Genomic DNA, 21,710 nt, shown 5'->3' with positions numbered 1-21,710 from the left:
CTGAAGTTTAAATCGTGTCTAAAGTTATTGACTTAATGAAAAAATGATGCGAATAAAAGTTGTTCCTCAAATAACGATGTACAAAAATGGTCGGATATCATTTTTTCGTAAAATGATAAGAAAAAAAGTTACATCGAAAAATATAAATTTTTTTCGCAAATTTCTGAAGATTTTTGCTTATAACTTTTTTATTTATAGTTCTACGACAAAAAGTTACTGGACCAAAGTTGTAGAGAATTCAATTTGCAACAAAAAGTGTTAACAAAATTTTTTTTTTTAAATAAATAGTTTAAGAGATATATCGTAAATACTATTTCAACCCCTATTTTCAAGATGGCGGCCGTGGGACAAGGGTGGCGACCCCACAAACTTGGTTTTAGCTTTACACTGACCCCCCCTACACATCAAAAAAATAAAATTGCGTCCTCTAAAAAACGCAACCCAAAATGTAACTTTTCAATGGACTATCTCTGCTAATACAAATTTGAGATATAAGCTTATACATTTACGTTCTTTACTTTATCCATTCTACGTCTTTTTATTACTTATATTATTTATATTCTATTTTCCTGTACTTGGATACAATCTTCCAGTTAAATATTCTAGACTATCAGAGGTGTGTTCTTCTATAATTACTCTGTTTTTAGTTATTCGTTACAATTGACATTATCATTTATCGTGAAACATCATTATAATTATTGTAATGCTATATTTCAATATTTCTATCAATTCATTTATTAAACGAATCACTCTTTGTTTAATATAGAACTATATATTAACAATAATAGTTAAGTTCTTGTGATATAGATTTCATTTATAAATAACATTTATTAATTATATATTTTCTTTTCTTATTTGTTTATAGAATATGCATTTGTTTATAACCATATTTACTGTTAACTATAGAACAAGGGCTTATTCATGATTTTTATGCGTGTGTTTTGTTTAGGTTTTAAGTATCGGGTGACAGGAAACGTTCCAAAACCACTCAAACCGTATTTATATTTCTCTGAATATAAAATAAAGATTCGCTTATCTATTTGTTCAATTTTTATAATCTAAATATGTTATTTAATAAGTATGTGCCACGACGATTTATTATTTAAATTTTTGACCAAATGTTGATAAAACGCAATAAGTATTAATATATACATTTCAAATGGAGTTTACCCTGATAACACGAGTTGATCGAGAAAAAGTTGGTCATTCATTAGTTTCCGACCAACTTGACGACAAGTTATCGACAACTTCAGCTTTTGCAACTTTTGGCTACAAGTTACCGCCAACTTTCTCAGAAAGTTGGCGGCAGTATGGAGCCGCAACTGGAATGCAAGTTTCTGAGGAAATTGAAAGTAAACTTACCGTCAACTTATGATCACCAACTTTTGCAAGCAACTTTTGCCACCAACTTTCTCAGAAAGTGATAGTCAACTTTTTGGATTTACAACTTTTGCCACCAACTTTCTCAGAAAATGTCCATCAACTATTGGAGGTACCAACTGTTGGCGATCAACTTGGTTCCAGTTGCGGCTGCAAGTTTCTCGTCAGTTTCTCGCCAACTTGGCTATCAGGGTATATGCGCGCCTATTTATGTATCTCAAGTTCACTAATTAATTAACAGGTAGAGGCACCTGAGGACATAACATCACCTCAGGAAGGGGTAAAAATATCGTACGTTTTGGCAGCACTGTTCAAGTTATTTAAGTCGTTTTGAGTCAACTTCAACCTTGAATAACTTTTGAAGGAGTGAATTTAGCAGAAAATGTTAAGAGACCTTTTTTATAGAACATTAAATTTCCTTAAAAATAGATAACTGGACTAGAACAACTTTTGATATTTCTAGTAGTTACAAAAATCCAAAACAGAAAAACGACTTTAAAAAACAAATCATTATTTAAGGCACGGTTACAAGGAACCAGCTCGTTTAACGTCAATTTACTAAGAGAGATTTTTCGTAGAGAATTCAGTTTCCTTTAAGAATGTCACGATTGGAGATCGTGATGGGCGTAGGTACGATATTCGTATAAAGTATAGTGAATAAAAAGGTACTTACATTGATCAAGGACCGATCCTATGACCTGGGCTCACGTGACCAAATGCTCAGTTTATTCTATTTTATATTTAATTCGCGCCCACACAATATTGTTGAAGACAATATTGATAAAACCCAAAACGATTTCCAATTTATTATGTGACTGATCTAATTTCACAATCAAACGTCGAGCGGTAAACGTAAGATTGTGTACCCCCTACTGTGAACTATCGGTCTGAGCGGCTAGACAGGTAGTAAAATAAGGGATAAAGGAAGGTGGGTCGCCGAAAAGCCTCGTGAAGCTATTATCTCGTTGTTAAAGTAAAATTGTCTGATAAATAATGTTTTTCAAATTTTTTATGTTAACGAGTATTTATTTATTAAATGACTCAATATTCTCAAAATACAAAAGGGGTTACAAATGGCAATATTAAGAATAGTAAATATAAAAGCAAATGTTTCATGCATATGGGTTACAATTATTTCAGAGTATATAAAAATAAAAATACCAAACAATGGTTACAATATTCAAAAACTTACCCTAAACAGGTTTTGGTGAGGTGTCAAGACTGTCAGCAGTTACACAGGACACTTATTCACGACGCGTTCTCGCGGTCAATTAATGTGATTTTAAATTTATCGAATTATTTATTTATTTAGTCTACCTTGTTGTATAAGCTTCAATGGTTATGCGTTTTTTAAATCTCTGTAGGTTAAATTAAAATGAAGGTCTTCGCGCTTTTCGCGGTAAAATAATTTCAATGTATTCAAATTCTTCGCGTCTTCGCGGTAATATAAATTTATAAAATCTTCGCGTATTTTTCGCGGAAAAAAAATATATTTCCAAATATTATTCAAATTCCTCGCCTTTTCGCGGTAAAATATTCTTTAAAATCTTCGCATTTATCGCGGTAAAATATTCTTTGATTCTCCACGTTTCTCGTGGTATATTTCAATATAAAAATAATAAAATGAATGAAATTAAATGGATTATAATAAGATGAAGATAATCAATGCTGTACCGGTGCTAAACGGTTGATATTAGTTCACGACTTACAACGATCAAGGACCAATCGTACGATCTGGGCTCACGTGATCGGATGCTATACGCTAATATCGCGTTGATTATGCTTCTGAAGCTAGTAGAAAATAATATACCGATTATACGAGTGCTTACGACGATCAAGGACCGATCCAATGATCTGGGCTCACGTGACCGAATGCTCAATCGGGATATCAATCCTCTAGCCACGAACACCGTCAAGTGTCCGGAGTTCGGTAAGGTTCAGAGTTTGATTCCCAAAAGAACTGATGAGCTAAAGTCCATGGGCTTTTTATATGATCCTCGCATATGAAAAGTGGTGGTAACCAGGTTCCCATACGAGAGGACTCGGACTCGCCCGAAAGTTCTAGGCCCATGCACACGTGTGATCCCTGGGAAACAGATTTTGACTATTAAAGTAGGCTGATGACCTGGCGCCACTCTGTCGCTGAGCATGCTCGTGTAGGAAACCATAAATTTGGAGATTTCCATTAGCTTTCTCTAATTTCCAAGAATCACATGCAGGTGCGCATGAGTTGGGTGGTCTATAGGTTTAAGATGAAAAAATCAAATAAGACTACCGCTTCTATGCTTAGATTAGTTAAATGGGAACGGATACATAAATTTTAAAAGTACGTTAAGTAAAAATGGTGAAATTTCCAGAAAGAGAAATATATAATACGCGTGGTCCATTAGTACAATACGACTTAATTGTAAAGCGTTGACAACGCTCAGGTAGGTATATTTGTCCGGTACGACTTCTGGCGTCAGTAAGTTGGCGTTATACATAAAAAGGTTTACGTACAGGAGGTTTTAGTGTGTACTTATCTTGGAAGAGATAGAAAAAAAAAAATTAAAAATTTTTGAATGTAGCAGCCGTGACAAGAACATACATTACTTAAATTATTCAGATAGATGATCCACGAGTTTTGGGTAAAAAATGAAATTTCTGTCAAAAAACAAATAGTCGTAACGATACACCTCGTAATATCAATATTAAGGACTCAAACTTGCACAATAATTTTTTTTCTGTCATCAGGAATAATGTTTTCACAGTATCGAAGTAAAAAAAATAGTCGATTTTTTGGACCAATCTAATATATGTATATTAGAGTCCAAAATAAACATTTTTTTTTTTTCAAGCCTTATGGTCTTAAAAGTTAGTCTTAGGTATTAGAAAAATCCTCCCAAAAGAACAGCTCAAAAGCTCAATCCTACTAAAATCTCAACGAATATTAATTTTCTCATTTGAATTACATGCAAAAAAAATTTTTTTTTTGTTTTTTATATATAAAAGTATTTAAAAAATTTTTTTTCGGAAATCAAAGTACATGGTCTTGTAGAAAATTGAATTCTCTCCAAAAAAAAAAAAAAAGTGATAAAGCTTGAAACAATACTGAATTGAAATACTTAACGTAAAGGTAATTTCCGGATTTTATTACGTGTACATGTTTATATGGTGAATGTATATACTATGTATAATCACCCTCGCGGTTTTGATTCACCCTGGAAACACCCCGGAAACACGATGGAATCACGGTGGATCCACGGCGGTTACACGGTGGGTTTTTTTGTCATTTTATCACCGTGATGCCACGGTGATTACACGGTATTCACCGTGATTCCACGATGATTACACGGTGTACCCACCGTGATTCCACGTACACTGCGTAATCACCGTGAATACACTGTGGAATCTCGGTGAATACACCGTGGAATCAGGGTGGGTACACCGTGTTACCATCGTGGAAACACCATGTAACCACCGTGTATACACGGTGATAAAATGGCACAAACCCACCCTGTAACCACCCTGGATCCACCGTAATTCCACCGTATGTCCACTCCCAGGGTGTTTCCAGGCTGATTTAAAACCGTCAGGGCAGTAAGGTGTTTTAAAAAGATTTCTGATATCTTACTTATTTTGCGTATAAATTTCGAAAGAAAAGTATTTTTTTACGAAATAAAATTTCTTTTCTTTCTGTATTTTTAAATTAAGAGTTTTGCATAACATTTGAAGAAAAATTTTCAAATTTTTTTCCTTTGGCAGAATTGCGTTATATGGTAATAGGAAACTTCTGACCGAAATTCGTCCAAATCAAAAGGAGTCGATTCCAACCATTGGTCGATTTGACATGGAATGACCTATATATATAAAAAAAAAAACAATAAATTGTTTGTTTATAGTGTCTGAAAATTGAAAGTATAACTAAAAATAAAAATTTTGATACCAATCCGAATTCTTAATAGTGATATTAAGGTTTGCCTCAATCTATTTTTCTATTGTCCATTTAAATAATACGGCAAAAAAAAATTTTTTTTTTTTTTAGAATTTTCTAGCTCACAAACCAATCGACGGATTTTTATGCGCAGTTAATAATTTTGTAGGAAATCGAACACTTTATAAAAAAAGTCTCTTATCATTATTTGATAAATCCCACTGTTCGAAAGTTATTCAAGCTTCAAGTCAAATTTATAGTAAATTTTGAGATTTCTTCACTTTTCCGACGAAACTATCAGTCTTATCGAAAAATGTCATAAGAACTTTTTGTATATAATTTTCTTCTTTACAAATTATAACAAATAAAGTTTTTTGATATTCCGCATTGTTCACAAGTTATTTGCATTTCAATGTGAAGCTCTTAAAATCAATCAGAAATCTATTCTTTTAAGAGCTTGATATCTGTATTATGTGTTTTGTGTCTGTTGAAAGCTTTTTTTGTTGTTTTTTATATCCTGTTCGCATTCTTTGTTCCACAAAGGTACTTTCTTCCACTTACGTTTCGATTTTAATTCATATTTGGGGATACTTGAATCTGCAGCTTGACTTAGTGCCTCTGTGAACTTTTCCATAAGATAATCAATTGACTTGTCAGGATTTATTTGCGGGAGCTTGCTGGTTAGCTTTTCTGCGTGGATGGTATATGCCTTCCAGTCTGCTCGATTATACTGCCATTTGGTTGCTGTGTGCAGGTTTTCGAGAGTGTTTAAGTTAGTTTCAATTTCGATCAGAATGGGGTAGTGATCGCTGTCATACAAATCTTTTAGAGTATTCCAGTGTAGTTTACTGGCAATACTGTTGCTGCAAAAGGTGAGGTCTATAGCTGTTTCGTTGCCGGACCTTGCAGAAAAGTGCGTTGTTCTACCATCGGTTAAAAGAATAATTTCAGGATCTTCTAAGATCTGTTCAATAGCTGTGCCTCTAGAATCAGTGTATGTAGATCCCCATAAGTGATTGTGGCTGTTGAAATCACCAACTAACATGAGTGGTTTGAGCAGCTGATTGACGATGTTTAAGAATTCTTCTGTATTAATGTCTTGGCTGTTTGGTAGGTAGATATTACATATGCACATTCTATGCGGTAATTTAGCGTTGATTGCTACGACTTCTAGGGGTGAAATGATTGGAATTTCACTGGTTTGTAGACTTTCGCTGACAAAAATTGCTACTCCTCCACTAGCATGAGCACACTCGACTCTGTTCTTTTGATAACATTTCAAACCTTTCAGTGACGCAGTTTGATTGGTCTTGAAGTTAGTTTCTTGTACGCAAATTATTGTAGGTAAGTAGGAACTACCCACCTCTAATCCCATGTATAATCATGTATAATTATGTATAATTTCATGTATGATTATATATATGATCATATATAATCATATATAATTAGACAAAAACTTTTTTCATTGGGCGTTCACACACACACACGCACACACACACACATACACACACACATACGCACATATATATGTATATATATATATACACATGATTATACATGGGATTAGAGGTGGGTAGTTCCGAACATGTATAGTTCCATGAACTATGTCTTTTGTCGGATATGTATCCGGTCGTTCCTCAAAATTCATTTTAGTATGCTCACTAGTTCTCTTTTTCGCGCCACTGTTGTCATTACCAACAAGCAGTCGAGCAGCAGAATAATTTTTGATTGGTGATTTTTTATGGAATTTTGAGTTGAATAACAATCATAATTCATTCTCTATTTAGTATAAAATAATACAGTTCGCCATGAATCCGTCTTAAACACGTAGGTCCATACTGGAGTCAGAAGTATATGAGTCTTGTGATATCTCTGAACCTGTGCATTCTTGTTGACATAATTTTTTTATTAATCTGCTAAAACGATTCTTTAGCCCTCTTGGGATAAGTAAGTCTGATAGTTTCGCTGGAAAAGTAAAAAGATCTGGAAATTTATTATAGATTTGAATTCCAGCTCTAATAACTTTTGAATGGATGGATGTATCAAAAAATGATAAAATACCTTTTTTGTAGAGCGTTAAATTCTCTATAAAATTATGCTATGGACTTATTTATATGAGGTGCGAATGCAGAGCTAGAAAAATAAAAAAATAAAATATTTTTTTTCCCATGTTATTTAAATGGGACATGGAAAATTAGAAACAGGCACCTCTAAATATTAATATTAAGAGCTCCGCTTTTAACAGGCTTCTTTTCTCACCTTCCTGCGAATTTTTAGCCTGTTTTTTTGTTGAAAAAAAAGTCGCCTCGAAATGGCACACCCTAATAATCATATATGATTATATATAATCATATACTATTATTATTATTATTATTATTATTTATTTATTTATTTAATTGGTCATAGAGCCTAAACTCCTAGCGGCCATCCAATTTACAAAATAATACATTTGAAGATAGTATACATAAAACATAATTGATAAAACATAAAGAATAAAGAATAATCTTGAATAAATAATTCATATGAATAGTTATCGATACAAGTTCATTTTAGGCTAAATACACAAAAAACTCCGATAACAAATCATTGGACTGCAGATAAATTTTATTAGGACAGTAACTCAAGCAACACACAACTAATAAGATATTAACTGTCATTATTCAAGAAGTACTCGTAGCACACTCTGCGGAAATCAGCCAACGTCAGCTGGGATGTACAATATCCTGGTAACTGATTCCAAATACGTATCGCACTAACCAGAAACGATTTGTCATACTTTGCCGTGTGGCACCTGGGTAAAACTAACAAATCCTGACGCACATCTCCCTTCCTGAGATGAGGCTCCCATACGAGATCATCTGTAAGCAGCGGCTTCTGATCCAGATAGTAGGCCTTATATATGATACAGGTAAGGAAGAACTTCCTCCTCGTGCAAAGCGTAAGCCACTTCAGATCCTGGTAATAACGAGTAACATGCTCATACCTTGATCTCTTGAAAATGTAACGCCCACATACATTTAGCTTGCGCTGCAGCCTAATCTGCTGCTGGCTAGTAATATCCGTGGAGACAGCTGCACATTAGTCAAAAATTGGGAAAATTCGCGTTGTAACGAGTTTCTTCCTGACTTCCATATTAAATGCATGACCATTCATCTTCAACTGCGCAAAAACTCTCATTGTGCTTCTACATACTTCACCAATCTGTTGATTCCACGTCAGAGTTTCCTCCAAAATAATACCAAGATATTTCACAGAATTGCAGTATTCAATTACATTATCCTCAAGAGTGATGACTGGCATCCCATGTGAGCAAGCCATTTTAATTCTCTGAGATGTTCCCAGGATCATTGACTTCATTTTCGAGCAGTTAAGATTTAGTCTATTCTTAGCACGCCATTCGGATATTACAGCAATCTCATCATTGAGAATCTGTACGCACTCATTGACATTAGCGACCGAACAACTTCTGTAAGCCACTAAATCATCTGCATAAAACAGATGCCGACATTGTTTCAACAGCTTGCCCAAATCAGTCACATATATGGAATATAAAAGCGGACCCAGCACGCTACCCTGAGGCACTCTGCTCACAACTTCCCTCCACGAAGACGTATTTCCTTCACTATCACGGACCGACTGCATTCTACCCACCAAATACGAGGCCACTTAATTCACCGCCGTATCATTGAATCCTAATGCTCTTATCTTAAAAATCAAGATATCGTGCACCACTGAGTCTAATGCTTCGCTGAAGTCAAAGAATACTGTAATTGTCACCATTCCGTTGTCCATGTCACGCCTAACATCATCGTAAAATCTCAATAACGCATCCTGCGTATTCGAGCCATCACGCAACACAGTTTGAAATTGATCCATTTTGTTATTCCGAGTTAAAAATTCAACAATTTGATCATGCGCAGACCTCTCTAGAGCCTTCGACAGCGTGCATAATAATGAAATAGGCCGAAAATCTGCGTAAGACAATGGACTTCGGACTTTAGGCAAAGGCAACACGTATGATCGTTTCCATGCTGAAGGAAAGTAACCCTCTGATAATGATCTATTAAACAAAGCTGTGATTAAATGTAAAAAGCTCGACAACAGTGCTTTATAAGTTTTAATATCAAAGTAATCTGGACCCAAAAAACTCGATGTGAGCCTCATAACAGCTTTTTCACATCAGCTGTAGTTACTTCCTTCAATACAAATGCATTTTGACACTTAATAGCCGTTAGTTCCAAATATTCATAGTCAATTTCAGAATCATAAACCCCTGCCACCTTTACAAAATAGTGAATCAGCTCCTCTGGGTCAAACTGCACTAACTGTTCCGAACTCCGTCTTTTAGGTAGCCCCAAATTGCGAAAATCATTCCAAAACTTTTTCGCACTCTTACACTCACGAAATCGATGATCGAAATAGATTTTTTTCGCTTCCATAATTCTCTTCTTAATCACCTTCCGCATCTCAGCATACTCTTTGAAGGCAAAACCTGACCTTTTATATACTCTGTACAGTTTTGATCGTCGACGCTGGAGTAGCTTGATATTGGCGTTAACCCTTGGAGCTGGCTGCTCTCGAACCTCAATCTCCTTTAGTGGCGATACTAACTCAATGACCTCGCTAAGTTTATCATGCAACCTTTTATTCATAGAGTCCACACTATTCGCTTCAAGTACATCAGAAAAATCACCACAGGCAATCTGTATAGCTTCATCACTGACTCTATTCCAATCTCTGCACCGCATCATCTTACGACCAAGCACGGGTATTTGATAGTTGTACACCAAAGAAATTAGATCATGATCCGCAAGGAACGACTCTTCAGACTGACTAGATGACATGACAAGATCCAGGTTATTCACCAAACAGTGATCTATCCATGAATGCGCGTTCACTGTATGATAGGTCGGACCGTAGTGCACCAGTTGTAATCCAAGGCAGCCACAGAACTCCATTAAAATATCAGATCTCAGATTAACCACCTGCATGTTAACGTTGAAGTCGCCAAGCACAATGATATGTTCATAATGAGGCATGATGTCATCCAAATCGGCTTCCAAAAGATCCAAAGTAGAGGATAAAGGCAGGTTGTACACTACTCCCAACAATATTTTCTGCCTAGATGAATGCCATATCTCTATTAGCATATACTCCGGGTGATTTTGTATGCAGACAGATAGTATATGTACGCAGATATATATGTATATATATATATATATATATATATATATATATATATATAATCAGATGTGGCCAATTTTTAGATCCAATTATATATAGATGATTATGCATAATTACATATGATTAGACAAAAAAATTTTTTATCGGGTGTGGTGACGTGAGTCAACCGTGTCTCTCTATACCAGTATCATATTACGGAAGCCGGGTTAGCTCACTGCTGACTGGTAAACTAGTGGCCATATGCACACGTTACAAGTCTCGTGTGCGGGATAAATGCAGGTTTCTTCTTTATCCTGGAAAAGTAATCGAGCTATGTATATTTTGTCTCTGTCTTTTAACTGCGAAATTCTGTAAGCACCGCTACTATCTCCATTGAGGTGAGGAGTGGCCGAAATTTTATTTATAGTGTTCACTATATAATTGTCTATAGTGATCACTATATAATAGGCGAGGAGGGAACAAAGTGGGCCCCTGTGGGCAAAGTGAGGCCCTCAAAATTTTGTATACATCAATAAAATCGGATGGATAGTAACCTCGCTTAACCCGTCAGCACTCCCGCTAACTTTTCGGTATACTTTACGCAGTGGAGCCAGATCGCGGACGAAAAGTTCCTCTTCCCAAGCACCGTTTAAGCTGTGAGTGAAGCTAAACTGATGCGAAGGAAGGGGAACTTTTCGTCCGCGATCTGGCTGCACTACTTTACGCCCGTGATAAGAGTTTAGCTCACGCTCAACGCGCGTGCGCGTAGGCACCAAACAAGTTTTTTTTTTAATTTTAAGCAAGAAAATGTTATAACGGTGGGCCCTGGCTACTTCGTGTCCAGTAGCCACGAACCACAGTTACAAAATTTCCCGGTTAAATAATTAATTATTAATTATGAATATAGATTTTAATTATTTTATTGCTGGTTCTGAACGCGGGAAATAAATCTCAGAGATGGGTCGACTCGCTTTTACCGGACACGCGGCTGAAATTAGCTTATTCTAAAGGACGCTGGTGATAAAAGAAATTTATTTAAAAAAACTCAATTGCCTTATAAATATATATATATATAATTTATTTAACAAATTCCCCAATATTTACAAATTTCCCCTTTATTTATAATTTTATAAAGGTCCAGCGACAACCAATTAAATATATTTATACGTAATTATTTAATGGACACGGGGTAATAAATTAAATAATTATTTAGAGTGAAATATTACGTTGAAGAGAGAGAGTATAAAATAATAATTTTATCATAAATCTTATCTGGAATTATATCAACGACGTACAGGCGGGATCGGACGACGCTGCATCGTGGACCTCCTCTCTGAGTCTTGACTGTTGATGTTGGCTTGCTGACTTGATCCTGGGTGCACTCACACAATTCACTTAGATAATAACTTAATGAAATATGGTTTTATGAACCAGTTATATATAAAAAATATAAGATTAACTTAGGATTTTTAATTTTCACAAAATCAAGCGAATTTAAAGACGAGGCTGTCGTTGCCGGCACTTCGACTTGAGTGTCCATCTCTTGGACTTGAATCTCGATTGAAATCTTGAACTTAAATTCATTGCCTGCCCTTGAATCGCCTCTTTTATCTAGTCGTCTTAGGCCCCAACCTCCGATGACCCCTACCTAATTATGCGCACATGACCAATTTACGGTCACCTGCTGCGTGGAATCATCCCCTGTGGTCTAACGCCTAGCTCAGCCAAACTCGGCAATCAGGCTGTAACGAGAGAGAGAGAAAGACCAAAAACCAACAAGGACAGCGAGAGAGCCACACTCTCACGTCGTACCAATGCTGCCCGGTTATAATGTTTCTCATAAATTAATTACTCTATGCATTATAAGAATATTCTATATCTATAAAATAACAGGTCTTTTTTTTGAACGCGCATCACGGAAAAACTACTGAATATTTTGACATAAAATTTACACCACAAAATTCTCCGTGTTTCAAAGAGGGTTTTTAGCTATTTATTATTTATTATGATTTTGATGATAAAAACTATATTTTTTTAAATTTCGTTTTAATAAATTTTATCGATTATCAATTGTTCTTTTTTTTCAAATAAAACGAAAGAACATACACTACTGGAAAAAATTAAAGGATAAAAAAAAAATTCCATATTTTTGGGTGATTTTCAACAGGCTGTAACTTCGAGACAAATGGTCGTACAAGGAAGAAAAAAAAGGAAAATGTAGCTCCAAGTGTCTACTTTTTAGATTAGAACTTCAAAAATTCGTAGCGTCAGCGGTTTTTGAGTAATCTTAAAAAAAACCAACGACAAAAAAATTTGAAAATTTTTTTTACTTTTTTTGTTTGGTCTACGGGTGTGGGGAAATTTTTTTTTGCTTAACCACTATAATGATCGGATACCTTCATTATTTAGCTTTAATTTCATTTTTTATAGATCTTGATACGTTCACTTGTCGCCGAGATATCGGTCTTCAAATGGAAAAGGATCCTTTTGTCTTTGATTATCGATATCTTAGCAACCAATAATCACAAATAAATTCCCTTGAATCATTAGCCATTGTTTTTTCGAAAAAAAAAATTTTTCCTTTCGTCACATGAATTTGAAAATGCAACAAAAAAAGGGCTTTTGGTGGTTTTTTGTAAATCAAGCGCTGGATCGAAAATATTGTGGATATCAATAGTATAGTGCCGGATAGCTCAACTGGTAGAGCACTCGGTGCGATACCGACATGGTCTCGGTTCGATTCCCAGTTCGGGCTATCTACTTTTTCTCAATTTATCTATGAATTGTCTTATTGAGAAGGTTTGCATGTGTTAGGTTTCCACTATATTAAAAATTGGTGTAATACCGTACGATGGACGGTGTGGCTCAATAAGTTATGGATCAAATTGAACGGAATATAGTATAGTGCCGGATAGCGCAACTGGTAGAGCACTCAGCGCGATACCGACATGGTCTGGGCTCGATTCCCAGTTCGGGCTATCTATATTTTTCTCGATTTATCTATAAATGTCTTATTGAGAAGGTTTGCATGTTTTAGGTTTCCACCATATTAAATTGGCTAAAAAATGGTTAAATTGGCTAAAATGGTTAAAAAAAAAAATTAAAAAAAAAATTTTTTTTTTAACGACTTTCAGAAATTTAAGACACCAACGCCCAACCATTTTTAAAACGTTTCCTCCGCTGCATTTCGTGGTCTTTTAAATTTCTTAAAGTTGTTTACAAAAAAAAATTTTTTTTTTATTTTTTTTTTTTTAATTTTTGTTTTTTGAAAATTTTTTTTTTTTTAACAACTTTCAGAAATTTAAGAGACTAACGCCTAATCATTTTTAAAACGCTTTCTTCGCTGCATTTCATGGTCTTTTAAATTTCTTAAAGTTGTTTACAAAAAAAAAATTTTTTTTTTAATTTTTATTTTTTTTTGAAATTTTTTTTTATTTTTTGAAAGTTTCAGCACTGTTTGGAATGAAAATGTGGACGAGGCTCGGAAAATTTTTTTTTTTTTCATTTTGTTAAAGATTATGAACTTTTCAGAGCAAAAAACTTGATCCTTTAATTTTTTCAAAAATTCGATCGAGTGAAATAAAAAAACGGCTGGTTGGATTAGTTTGGCTCTTTGTAGAGTTTTTGTGGGCATATTGAACTGTAAAATGCACACTCAAAATTATTGATATCCACAATATTTTCAATCCAGCGCTTGATTTTCCAAAAAACCACCAAACGCCCTTTTTTTGTTGCATTTTCAAATTCATGTGACGAAAGGAAAAATTTTTTTTTTCGAAAAAACAATGGCTAATCATTCAAGGGAATTTATTTAAGTTTTTGAAACCCACCATTAACATTCTGTGTGATTATTGGTTGCTAAGATATCGATAATCAAAGACAAAAGGATCCTTTTCCATTTGAAGACCAATATCTCGGCGACAAGTGAACGTATCAAGATCTATAAAAAATGAAATTAAAGCTAAATAATGAAGGTATCCGATCCTTATAGTGGTTAAGCAAAAAAAAATTTCTCCACACCCGTAGACCAAAAAAAAAAAGTAAAAAAAATTTGAAAATTTTTTTGTCTGTTATGTCCAATTCATTTTTTTTTATTAATTTATTTTATAAATAAATTTATGAAACTCCTCTTTACAAAAGCACGCGAAAACGCAGCGTCAGTTTTACCACCATTTATGCGTATGAAAGTAGCACGATTTTTGCAATAACGATTGACGAATAAATAAAAACTTGTCGTCATTTTCCACCAATGACAACAATTTAATTACTCCCATCCAACATCAATCAAAAGTTTTTAAATAGCCTGAACACCATGGCTCGGGGCCTTAGTTGTTGATCAAATTTTCAGATCTCGGGTCCTACGGTCCGCGTAATACGGGTTCGTGGTTGTTGATCAGATCTTTAAATTTCGAGTCCTATGGTCCGCGTAAACGGCGTTGATAGCCCGTAATCTTATTGCAAAAATCTGTCCTAGAGAAAGCAATAAGTAACCGTCCTTAACAAAAGGTACTAGGCCGATATCATATCGTGTAGCGGTATTATTTTGTTATTTGCGGTTTATCTTATATTTAAATTCAGTTAAGTTGTAAATTGATAAAGGTACTAGGCCGCTATTTTCATATCGTATAGCAGTATTATTTTGTTATTTACAATTATTATAAAATTCAGTCCGGCTCGATCGAACAGTGACACAAAAAGCAAGTGTAATTATTTTCCGATCTCGGGTCGAGATAATCTGCGCATAGGAAGCTATGAGGCTAAATAAAGACGCATATATTAAAAATAATTAAAAATAATAATAATCAATTAAATGGTTTTACATCTTTTATAAGTGAAATCCATTGTAACAATTATAGTGTATAAGTGCTGTAATTGAAAAGTTGAATAAAAAAAAGACAAACGATCACAATCTTAACTTAGTGAGTTCATTTGAAAATAGCACATAAGACTTTATCCTACAACCCCAGCCGCGTCCATTCAACCAAATCCATCCGGAGGAGGCCGAGTGAGCTGCAAAGTTCTGGAGGGATAAAAGCCTGCCGTGTTAGAAGGAAGAATCAGCTAAAGGTAAGTGAGAGACAATACTAATATCTTTGCTCTCTGTTGATCGAGTGATAAAGGCAACGTAACCAAGCTCGAAGGCGTTTGGGTTCACACTTTTCGAAAAACCCACATTAAATAATAAATACAGGAAGTTAAAATCTTCCTCGTATTCTTTATTGTTGTCCGCAACTTCCATATCGCTCGTTAAATTTTTCTATCGCTACCAAAGGGAGAAATCCCGGATAATTAATTTAAATCAAAGCGGCGGACATAACATTGTCGCTGGTTTTTCTAAGATTACTCAAAAACCGCTGACGCTACGAATTTTTGAAGTTCTAATCCAAAAAGTAGACACTTGGAGCTACAATTTCCTTTTTTTTCTTCCTTGTACGACCATTTCCCACGAAGTTACGGCCTTGTTATGTCCGACTATTATTTATTAATTATTTCGGTTGCGTGGATTAGGCGTTCGGACTAACCAATGCAATTTTCCGCTCAAATTTTTAGTTCAAGCCTTAATTTATTTATTTTGGGATACGTTTCGATGTGGACTTTCTTTCATTTCTATTTCGATAAAAACAGAGTTATCTTTATAGGTATATGAAGATCAAAAATGCGCGGATCAATACATACGATTTTTGACTTGATAGCTTCCTTATTTCCTCTTAAACTTTTGAGGCTGATTGGAAAAGTTATTAGAGTAGGAAAAGAAGTGAAGTCAATTATTATTACCTTACCTTTAGTGTTGAGGTATAAATTTATATTTTTCCTTGCGCTAGTTCCCGTGTTGCAGACCCTTGAATTGGCTACTGGATCTCGGTGCCCGCGATCTCCTGATGAGGGTGGGGTGAAGACTTATTGCTTAACTTACTTGATGAATAATACACGAAATTTATTATCACTTATGTTTTTTTTCTTTATTTCAAAACCCCAATTTTAATTTGGCAATAAAAACTCCTTTAATTTTTCTTTAAAGAAAATAGAGCTAATACTCTTTAAAGGGATATCTTTATTACCTCATACATTAATTAATTACACTCCCAATTTTAAGTTTGAATTTTCGGATATAATAGTTTTCACAACTTTTCTATTAACACTTATCACTCACAACCAATAACACTTTTATCATTATTTATTATTTTTTTTATATTTTTTTATCTCTTTCGATACAGAAATTTTTATTTTATATTGAACTAAAAGAACAATTCCTTTATTTTCCTTCGCAGGAAATAGATACAGTGTTCTTTAAAGGGAATTGGTTTTTTTTCTTTGAACATTTATTTAATATTTGTTTTTGTTATACTTGTTTCCCGATGCGTGATAGTTTTTTTTTTTTTTTTTTTTTTTTTTTTTTTAATATATATATATTTGTAGAAATGTATACTTTGATATATTTTCACTGTTATAATTTTTTCGCGATGCAATTTTCTTCGGTATTTATTTTATTGATTTGTAAAAGCGATTTCTATCGGTTTTATTAAATATAAAAATTTAGGATACCGCTGTACCTAGTTTGCGACTCTTGACTGAAAACTTCGAATTCAGCTGATGACCGAAATGCAAGCCTGTGCTCGGTAGAGTGATTTTCAACTTGAAAATTTTGAACACCATAACCATGGGGGTCCGAGTTTGGGGAAGGGGAAATTTTAAGTGAGTTGCATCTTGTGAGATGTCCGGTTGACGGAACTTAATTTAAGTCAATGCTAATTGTGCGCATTAGAGCAATCTTAGCTGACAGTAAGTGGGGGCCGAAGAATAAGAGAATGAGAGACAGAAAGAAAGAAATCTGGTAGAATAGGTTTTGTCACACTCCACTGAACCCATCCTTGTTTCTCTCATGAGAAAATGGAATTGTATTCCTATGGAGAGTTCAACATGAGTGACTGTAGGAAAGTTTGCGAAGTCGGACATAACAGCCTGTTGAAAATCACCCAAAAATTGGAAATTTTTTTTTTTTTGATCCTTTAATTTTTTCCGGTAGTTTAGTATATATGGATCTGCCCTTTTTTGGCATGATATAATTTTATTTAATTTTCTAAGTAAGGTAAAAGCCTCTATATCTGCTCAGTACCATTGGTCGGTCGATTTAACTGTTTAATACGTTTTTTAAAATTTGTATAAAAAAAAATTTCAACTACAAAAATTGTTATTGATAAATGATTATTGGTGAATGTAAATTTATCAAAATATGATGTATCGAATGATTTTATAATAGATTATAAATTTAAATTAAGCGACTGTTTTGTAAATCGCGCTCAGCCAGGCATTTTTTACTCCAACGTTTATTCATTAGATTCACGGAAAAAAGAAAACAGGAATAATTGGCGTTCGAACGAGCATTTGTTACATTTTCAAATACTAACGTAGCGCTTCATAACTGAAACCTTAAAAGTTACAGTTTGGCGCCACGCAGTAAGTTTTACATTTTAACTATGAAATATTACAGTTTGAAAATGTATCAAGTTTACTTTCTCACACTGTGATATTTCATGTAAATTATCAAAGTATCATTCGATAAGCTTTAAAATTTTCAGTTTTTCTCCGCAAGTTTTACGTAAAAATTATTAAAACTTGTTTCTTAAAATAACGATATTGCCACTGTAAACTGTAAATTTCACATTTTCAATTAGTATTATTTGTGGTTATTCTTTTTAATAATCTAGTTTAAATAGTGATAGAACCCACTGCGAAATGTAATTTTTTTTTCTTTTTCATCTAAACGTAATTTTTCGTTTTTTTATTTCGAGAAAATTATTCAAGCAAACATTAATATTATATACTAAAGTCATGATGTATTATAGGATATACTATAGTACATTCCAAAAAGGTACTTGCTACTCTGTTAGGTGACAGAAGAATACTTGAACAAAATTGTATTTAAATTTGGAATATAATAATTCTAGAATATCTTTCTTACCAGGGAAAATACAAGTGGCTGCTCTGTTTAGAAAATCTCATAGAATCCAATAGTTCCTCATAAATTCCTATAGAAATTTTATAAGAATGAATGAGTTCTATGAGAAGTGCTATAGTTAAGTATAGGGCCTTATACATACAGCTATAAGAATCTATCGGATTTTTTAAGCAGGGTGGGCGCGATCTCGTGGTGAGCACCGAAGTACTCCTGCTGCTGCCAAGCACTCGTGACTTTGCATATTCCCCTTCTCCATATCTATCTTTTCTCCCAAGAAATTTTTTTTCTTAGCCTAACTTTTGTTTTCTTGGTCGGAGCATATAAAAATACTTGCATGAAGTATAGTACTTGTCCCGAGAAATTTTGTTTTCTTTAAACAAGAAAAAGCAATATTGCTGCAAAAAAATTATGCATCTTGTTTTAAAAAAAATATCTCTTGCTTTAAGTGATATAAGCTCTTGAAGTGAAAATTTTCTGATTTAAGCGTAGAAATATGTTGACATGAGAAAAAAAAATTTTGATTCAAGATAAAAATTTGAAGATAATTGTTTACTTGGCACCAGTATCTTGCACGACTCATGATGCAAAGCATCAGAGTGTGCTTCACGATCGAAAAATTTTTTTCGCCTCACTTCAGCAACTATTACAATTATTATACCTTTATAAGTTTACGGAATTAAGATATGTTGCATACTATTTTGAAGATAATTTAATGGAGATTAATTCCATACTTTTCAAAAATTTACTTAATTGAATAAAAACGAAAAAAACATCAAAATAGTTTAAAAAAATTTCCTGTCCGTCATGTATAAATCCCGTATACATAATAACTCGCGATAAAATCCAATAAATGAATCAAATTTTTTTTTTTTTAAATTCTTTGAAAAATTTGTAGGTCTCCTATTGCGAATGGCTAGATAACTCAGTGTCGTTTAATTACAATTAATAAAAAAATAAAAAAGGCTGCATAGCTATATTTATATATATTAGACTGTGCCAAATGAAATCGATATTTTTGTTTCCGGTCCCATACGAAAATTAGGTTGTGTCATACAAAAAAAAAATCACGTTAAAATTTCAGCTCAATATGTCCATTTTTCAGTTAGCGCTCGCTTAAATAAGAATTTTCCGAAAAAAAAATTTTTATCTCAACTTAATGTTCTATAAATTATTAAATATAACTGATTAAAAAGTGTCCAAGGTGCCATTTTGTAGGGAATGAAATTCTCTACAAAAGTAACTTTTGATCGAATAAAAAAAAACCATTTTTTTACTGCAGTCATTTGAACCTAATTTTTTTTAAGAATTTACATTTATATTTATTATAAAATGCTTATAAAACGATGTTACTATGTATGAAACCCATTGAATTAAATTTTTCTAGGAACTTTTATGATCTAAAAAATAGTTTTCATACTTGAACTAATAAAACTAACATTAAACTATTGATATTAACGATTTTTCTGACAATACTTTTCTCTCGTTTTGACGTATTTCGCATTTAATCTTTCTATTAATTTTTATTTGCATTAGAATATCGTTTATAATTGTAATTTTGAGATTCTCATACCGTTTATCAAAAATTATTAGTTTATTGATAAAAATATGCATTGTTTTTGTGATTGAAAAGTGATCTTCGAGTGTGTGCAAAAAATTTTCTTTCAATTCTGTTACTAGTTTTTACCCGACTAGAATTTTCGTGAAAACCTGACGTGATCCTTATCAGGTTAACCTTATTTCAAATAAGGTCCCGATCAGGATATCCTGACGAGGAACTGATGTCGATGTAACGCTTAAGACCCATGAGATCCTTAACAGGATTGCCTTATCAGGTCCTTACCAGGATATCCTCATAAAATCCTTATCAGGATAACCTTATCAGGTCCTTACCAGGATATCCTTATCAGGGTTGCCTTAATAGTTATTAATTAAAAAAAATATTAAATTGCGAAAAATAATAAGAGAATGTTAATTCGATCGGGAATATTATCTATTGTATTGAGAGCATTAGTTAGAGGTAGTAAACATTTTTTTATTGACGAAAAAATCCCGATGATTGCTGGGTTCGAACCTGCGTCCTTCCGATTCGAAGTCCTTGATGCTATCCACTGCGCTGACAAACATATGTGATCTTGTAAGGATAGATATTATATCGACTATGATGTCGAAGAATAAGTGATGAAGAAGTCAAAAATTCGTACTGCAACGATTGACGTGATTTTTATATAATATTCATTCATACTTTGTTTAATTTTTAGCCTGTAAATAAAATATTTAAAGGGATTGGATAACTTTTTTCTGAATAAAGATATCCTGAGAAGGTCCTGACAAGGAACTTGTCAGGTTTGCCCTAATAAGACATACTTTATATTTACCTGACAAGGTCTTTATGGTGCTTCAGACAAATGAGGAAAAAATTTGAGTCGTGATGAGAGCTTATGATTTCTCGGGAGAACCTATTGCAAACAATCTGGAATCTGCTTACAATGAGCAGCAACAACTTGTAGTAGGAATTATTTAATTAATTCAGTTGTTTACTACAGTCGAGTCTCGTTATGAGTCCGTGAACCAGGATTTCCACGGAAGACCTTCCCCCTCCACAACGTGAAAAAAAAATTAATTTCAGAGTCTCGATATGAGACCGTATATTCATGAAAAGAAATTAAGAGTTTATTTATCATATTAGTCCTATTTACATATAAGAAACATAACACTCAAGTCAAACGGACTCATAACGAGATACTGGAAACAATCACGTACACACTCACACGCTTAAAAAGTAGGGGAAGTTCAACTCACGACTGTCGCCTGCATTGACAGAGTGAGGGTACACAAATTCTTAGAATTATATTCCCCTACACCCCTTTATGCGGGTTCATAACGAGACTCGACTGTAATTACTTAAATAGCTTGTCGCAGGTACAGTTGATCTTTGCAATCGGTTTTTCTGACAAATCATTAGCTCTTAAAAACTAGTAACAGAATTGAAAGAAAATTTATTGCACACTCGAAGATCACTTTTTGCGTTAATTGAATTTTTATGGGTATTGTATATTTATCAATAAAGTAATAATTTTTGATAAACAGTATGAGAATCTCAAAATCACAATTATGAACGATATTTTAATGCAGATAAAAATTAATAAAAAGATTAAATGCGAAATACGTCAAAACGAGAGAAAAGTATTGTTAGAAAAATCGTTAACATCAATAGTTTAATGTTAGTTTTATTACTTTAAGTATAAAAACTATTTTTTTAGATCATAAAGGTTCCTAGAAAAATTTAATTCAATGGGT

At 33.6% G+C, this 21,710-nt stretch overlaps 1 protein-coding gene across 1 annotated transcript; it reads right to left on the bottom strand.

Moving 5' to 3' along the window:
• Positions 1 to 8,959: 8,959 nt before the first annotated feature.
• On the bottom strand, positions 8,960 to 9,457 carry LOC103574293 (uncharacterized). Its single transcript, XM_008553702.1, has one exon. It carries the CDS (start codon positions 9,455 to 9,457, stop codon positions 8,960 to 8,962), a length of 498 nt encoding a protein of 165 aa, XP_008551924.1.
• Between the last annotated feature and the right edge of the window lie 12,253 nt (positions 9,458 to 21,710).

The sequence above is a fragment of the Microplitis demolitor genome, chromosome 1, assembly GCF_026212275.2.
Source record: "Microplitis demolitor isolate Queensland-Clemson2020A chromosome 1, iyMicDemo2.1a, whole genome shotgun sequence".
NCBI classification, from domain to species: Eukaryota; Metazoa; Arthropoda; class Insecta; order Hymenoptera; family Braconidae; genus Microplitis; species Microplitis demolitor.
The sequence above is the reverse complement of the archived record's forward strand: the minus strand, read 5'-3'. Positions and strand labels throughout refer to the sequence as shown.

Excerpts from the sequence above, each read along its gene's own strand:
- LOC103574293 (XM_008553702.1), bottom strand. The coding sequence starts at position 9,457 with ATGAGGCTCACATCGAGTTTTTTGGGTCCAGATTACTTTGATATTAAA.